We start from the raw sequence: 6,062 nt of genomic DNA on the forward strand, positions 1-6,062 counted from the left end.
ACCTCCCGACTCTGATGTCCAATCTATCATCTGCCATGTCCGCGGTGCTTGGTGCGTAGTCATATTTTTCAGGAAGTGCGCGGCGCTTCTCTGCGGCTCTCTGCGAGCTCCGCAAACCGCCTCTGTGACTCTGCACAAGCTTTACACAGAAGTATAAATTAGGCATAAGGAAGTACTTTGAATCCAAAATGCAAAGGAATACTTTGACATTGTGGGAAATATGTTAATATGTTAATATGTTGCACTCCTATCAAATATGGAGCTGGAGCCGGGAGGCAAATATCTTAGCTTGCCATAAGAGCTAACATATTTTATTGGGACACACCTGCCAATATAAGGTCACTCATTACCACGTTGTTCCCATTTCTTTAATCTATTGAAACAGATCTAATGAATTTGTTTAATGCATTTGTTGTTGAGCTGAGTTACGTGCTGGAAACTCACTGCACCCCGTTCCAAACAAATAGTCATTTTTGCATTTCTGAGTTTGTTCGGATTAAACAAACAAGATAGATCATGTGGATTGTGAGCTTTAAGGATGGATAGCTGTTTTCTCTGCTTGATGCTCAGCTTCCACTTCCTGACTCCAGCTCTGGACTTCACACACAGAGATAAGATAGATATTCTCATCTCACTCCCACATTGTTAAACTCCGTGATTTGAATGAAGCACCCACTGTTACTGCTACAGTTTAGAAACATTAGTGAGCAGGACGTCCACCCTTACTGTAGTAGAGGTGAAAGAAAAGGCCGGGTTAGAGTAGACACTTTATCCTCAGTATGTCCACAATGATGTGGTCATTTTGCTGTAGAGCAGAAGGGCCGCTCCAGGGGAGTAACTTGTTGCTTTTGTTTCTCTTTTGACTTTTGTGCTGCAATAAATACCGAGATAATGATGTGGTATAGTTTCAAGAGATAGCCAAGCTCTTTCTGTAGCATCGTTGTGTCCCCGCTGTCGTCCCATCTACACTCACTCAACAAGCAGCAACAACTCTGAAAACACAACGGGCCTCTTTTCTTCTAAAAGACCCCATTGTTAAACTTCTCAGCCATGATGCACATCACACTGATATTACATTACATCTTTATGTTCATTTAACACAAGATAAGAGATAACACAATCCTTTATTAGTCCCAAGGGGGAAATTTGCAAGCAGCACATCATCTATGTTAAAGGCAATTATTGACACCATTATATACTGTACGTACCTATATCCAGTCTACCTGTATGTCTCTTTTTCCTGCCCAGTTGTGGTAGATTTAAAAGTATAACCCTGGGGACCGCCGGTACAATAACCTTATATTTTGATGTTCTAAAAATGTTAATAAAATGTACCCGAATTCACGAATATGTAGGATATTACTACAGACATTCATGTAATATTACGTCACAACGTCTGCTGTATTAGCCGTGTGTTTACTACGTGTTTATTTGCATACAGAGCGGGGAAATGAGATCAGATCACACGTGGGGATGGGTAGGGAGGGTACTGTAGCCTACACAGTACTGTACTGTATTTTTTGTCAATATTGTCATGTAAAGTGGTTGTTTGCATAAAAACACACAATTCAAATGATTATTTAAATATTTGCTTTGATCAAAAAAAAGAAAAATCTTGGCAAGCTACTTAGAGCTAGTGTTAGGAAGTTAAACAAGTCATAATTCCCTCTCTAATATGTATTTTCTATTGTTGTGAAAACATCTCCTACAAACAACTGTGATCACGATGAGGTTTAATTTACCTTCGCTCAATAGTCATTTTTACTGAGTTGGATGCACCATAATGTAACTCAATTTCTCCACGCCATAGTCCTGTACAATTTAGAGCCGTAACAAAGTCTTGCATCACTTTTAAGTTTTAAGGCATAGTCGCTAAATATATTCTATTTAAATTTTTCATCAGAGTGTGTATACAGAGTAAATGAGGTGAATATAGACTAAAGAGACTGAATACTAGGCCTACTGCACATGGTAAACTCAATCTTAGCAACAGGAAAATACACTGTACTTTTGATCAAATCGCAGGAGAAGAGAAATCAGAATATATGAAAAAAAATTTTCCATAGAACATACTCAAGCATAAACAAGTATGCAGCTTGAATCAGCGTTAAAGAATAACTTGCCATCTTTTTCAGTGCTGCACTTGTTTCTGAGGAGGTCTAACATGCCTGCTCTGATCTCCAGGGTGAAGGACTGGTGGAAGTGATCTTTCATTGTGAAGAAACTCAGCAGCTGTTCTCCAGTCTGGCTGCTTGGATCGAAGCACTCAGAGATGTCGGCGGTAATGGGAATGGCGTGCTCCTCGTATTTCAGTCCCAGGCTCTTCAGGCAGGCGGTAACATCTACCGATGTGCAGTACTCTGTGATGCGACCAACGCACAGCTCCTCCTTGTAAGTCTTATAAAGGGTGTTCCAGCCAGAGTTAGCTGGATAGTAGATTAAAAAATACATTCATTCCAGAAAAAAGATATTGGCAATAATAATTACAATCAAGAGGGCTGGTAGCCTCACCACAGCATTACTACTGACCTGTTGAAACAATGATCATAAGCCTGCCATTGTTCTTCAGAAGGCTGTGGTAGAACTTGATAGTATCGGCGAGGTTATCCACATAGCCGATCATCTGTTAAGGAGAGAGTTGTGGAGAACCTTTAATCTGACCTTTTGGGTTGAAGCTTGCTCCAGTTTGAAGTGTTTTTGAATTACTGTAGTTATGTAAAGGACACTTATGCCAGATTATCAACCCTGTTTCCTACAAAATGATGGTCCCATAAAACTACACTGCATTCTCAATCAGGTTTCGTGGGAAATTTTTTCAAACGGGGAGTGTCCGGGGCATGTGGGGTCTCTGATAAGGCTGCCAGCCTTCATCCTCAGTCGACTGGCATAGATAATCACCAGGTTTGGGAGCTTCGTCCCAAACCGCCTTCACCACCCGATGCAGGTCTTTATGCTCGGCGGCTGTAAAGCCGGCGTACCACACAGTGGCGCAGTTAGTCAGGATGCTCTCGATGTGGTGGTCCTGAAAAAATGTAGCAGCAGTTTCTGTGGGAGCTGGGCCTCTTTCAGCTTCCTGAGGATGATTGTTCGGCCTTTTAAACCAGGTGTGAGGTGTTAAAGGTCCATGTCAGCTGTTTAGACATATTGACTCCAAGGAACTTTAGGCTCTCCACGCTTTCCACTGCCTCTCCATGTATGTGGAGGGGGAGGTGGACTTTGTCCTTTGTTCTCCTGGAGTCAATAACCATCTCCTTTGTCTTAAACTGGGGACACACCAAGCCGACATCAAAGAACTAGCGGCAACTTTGTCTTGACCAAAAAGTTGCACTCGAACACACCGCAAAGACGACAGCCGACGGCCAGCTACCACGTACGTTCTGCGCCTGCGTGAGATGAAATAACTCTCCACCAGCAGGTCGCGATTAGCTGTATTCATCATTCAAAAACGGAAACCGTTGACCGAGGATGGCGGATATAAAAGTTGTTGTTATGATACATACATGAAAAAAAGCAGCGTTTGCTGACCATTTCCACACCACTCTCACTCACCACTCAGCTTCATTCCAGATGTTCATGTCGTGAAAATATCCATGTGTTGGAATGATCAGATGAGATGAAGATGAGAAACGAGAAGAGCCTTCTGTGTTTTGTCTCTTGACTCTACTCTCGTTTTCTTGCTCTCTTCACTTCCATTTCTCTTCTTGTGCACTGATTAATTTTTCATGTTGTTGTGTCTCTAGAGTAGGCCTGTTTGTCACCTGACCTGAAAGATACATCCCGCTCCTTGAGTAATGTCCTCACATTGCTGTTTATCAACGGCTTTTGGTTAGGAAACACCTTTATTGTCCTTTCACACACATTTTCTGTGCAAAAGTTTATGTATCTTAGGACTGATTCAGCATATTCCTCAAGATCTGCTCCTTCTTCAGACAAATCCCAGTCTGTGTCAACAAGGCAGTCTTGCAGCATTGAGGTGGCTTCCTCAGACCACACTTGTACTGTCCTGATAGCTGGTTTTGTTCTGCAGATGCGTGGTCTGTAAGCTGGGGTCAGAGTTGGTCTGATTGTCCTAGATGTGGAAATGGGGTTGCTTTAAATGCTCCTGGGATGTTTGTGTAGACTTCGTCCAGGATGTTGTTCTCTCTTGTTGGGAAGTTCACATTTTTATGAAATTTGGGCATGACCACTTTGAGATGAGCGTGGTTGAAGTCCCGTGCTACAATGATCACACTGTCTGGGCGTGCCGTGAGCTGTTTGTTAATGCCGTCATGTAGCTTTTCCGATGCTTACTTAGCCCTAGCTGGTGGAGGAATGTATACTGACATAATTGTTATTGACATAACTACCCTCGGTAGAAAGGACGGTCTGCACATTACCGTTAGGAGCTCCAAATCTGGGCCGCAATGTTTATCCACCATGCTGTTGTTTACGTACGCACACAGTCCTCCTCTTCTGCTCTTCCCGGAGTCCCACGTTCGGTCCGCTCTGTAATCAGAGCATTCGGCTAGTTGGCAGCTGGGACGCACAAGTTGTGGTTCAGCCAGGTCTCTGTGATGATTGTCACAAAGTGGGGCATAATTAGGGCCCGAGCACCGACAACGTCGGGCCAGCGAAGGCCCTATTGAAACTGTAGCGTTTATTCTTTTTCACAAAAATTATGAAAAATTGGTGAAAAATTTGATATATCAAGGGTCTAGGGTTTGGCTGTTGCAAAATGGCTCGCTAGCGCCCCCTAGAGAGTTGGAAAAATTGAGATCCTTGCTCCAGTTTCACCTACATGTATGAAATTTGGCAGATAGATGTAACATGTGGAGACACACAAAAAAGCCTCTGGGAGGTATGCCCAAAACTCAACAGGAAGTCAGCCATCTTGAATTTAATATGCAATTTTCGCCCATTTCTAGCGTTTTATAGCTCATGTACTTTAACGAACTCCTCCTACAGATTTAATCAGATCGACTTGAAATTTGGTCAGGACCATCTTAAGACCTTGAGGATGAAAAGTTATCAAAAAGGTGAGTTTTCACTGAACGACCTGACCGTGGCGTGGCGGCCATTTTGAGCGATTCACCATGAAACAGGAAGTTGTTGTAACTCATGTGTACATAGTCCGATCTTCCCCAAATTTCTCAGGTATGATGGTCTTGAGAACATGTTCATGCACAAATATACTCATAGCCCCGCCCCAAGATGTTAGCCGCGCCCCCTTTTGTAACTCATGAACCGTTTGTCGTAGAGTCTATTTATTAGCAGACATGGAAATAAAGCATATCAATTAACTTTGTATTATTTTCCTGGAAATGTATTAAATAAATCACCAGCTATTGGGAAATAGCACAACATAATTATTAAATAATGTTTATAATAAAGTAATTTTCGATAAATTTGAGGTAAATATTGGGGTAATTTGGCAGTAATTCCAAAGAAACTTCAAATAGGTTTCTTGCTAATTATCAGCTAATTACCATGAAATTTGTGGACCTGTAATATTAAGTGTTACCTACTGTGTATGTATTTATCAGTTGTTGCACTGCAAACATTAACATAAATCCAAAATGTCATTGCAGGGATTTGCAGAACCACCCTTATCCAGCCTTGATATCCAGCCTCCATATCCAGCCTTGATATCCAGCCTTCATATCCAGCCTCCATATCAAGCCTCAATATCCAGCCTTGATATCCAGCCTTCATATCCAGCCTTCATATCCAGCCTCCATATCCAGCCTTGATATCCAGCCTTCATATCCAGCCTCCATAAACAGCCTCCATATCCAGCCTTGATATCCAGCCTCCATAAACAGCCTTCATATCCAGCATCCATATCCAGCCTCCATAAACAGCCTTCATATCCAGCCTCCATAAACAGCCTCCATAAACAGCCTCCATAAACAGCTTTCATATCCAGCCTTCATATCCAGCCTCCATAAACAGCTTTCAAATCCAGCCTTCATATCCAGCCTCCATAAACAGCATCCATAAACAGCTTTCAAATCCAGCCTTCATATCCAGCCTCCATAAACAGCTTTCAAATCCAGCCTTCATATCCAGCCTCCATAAACAGC

General features: G+C 42.3%; 1 protein-coding gene across 1 annotated transcript; it reads right to left on the reverse strand.

Annotated features, from left to right (window-relative positions):
- Positions 1 to 1,095: 1,095 nt before the first annotated feature.
- On the reverse strand, positions 1,096 to 4,176 carry LOC141759596 (histamine N-methyltransferase-like). The gene is made up of 2 exons (XM_074621785.1): positions 2,530 to 4,176; positions 1,096 to 2,426 (listed from the first exon to the last, which is right to left on the reverse strand). The coding sequence occupies exons 1-2, from the start codon at positions 2,621 to 2,623 to the stop codon at positions 2,074 to 2,076; spliced, it is 447 nt and encodes a 148-aa protein (XP_074477886.1). The 5' UTR covers positions 2,624 to 4,176; the 3' UTR covers positions 1,096 to 2,073.
- Between the last annotated feature and the right edge of the window lie 1,886 nt (positions 4,177 to 6,062).

This window comes from Sebastes fasciatus, chromosome 21 (genome assembly GCF_043250625.1).
Source record: "Sebastes fasciatus isolate fSebFas1 chromosome 21, fSebFas1.pri, whole genome shotgun sequence".
In the NCBI taxonomy this organism is placed as follows: domain Eukaryota; kingdom Metazoa; phylum Chordata; class Actinopteri; order Perciformes; family Sebastidae; genus Sebastes; species Sebastes fasciatus.

Excerpts from the sequence above, each read along its gene's own strand:
- LOC141759596 (XM_074621785.1), bottom strand. The coding sequence starts at position 2,623 with ATGATCGGCTATGTGGATAACCTCGCCGATACTATCAAGTTCTACCAC. Across the intron at positions 2,427-2,529 it reads TATGATCATTGTTTCAACAG|CTAACTCTGGCTGGAACACC; the intron begins GTCAGTAGTAAT and ends TCTACTATCCAG.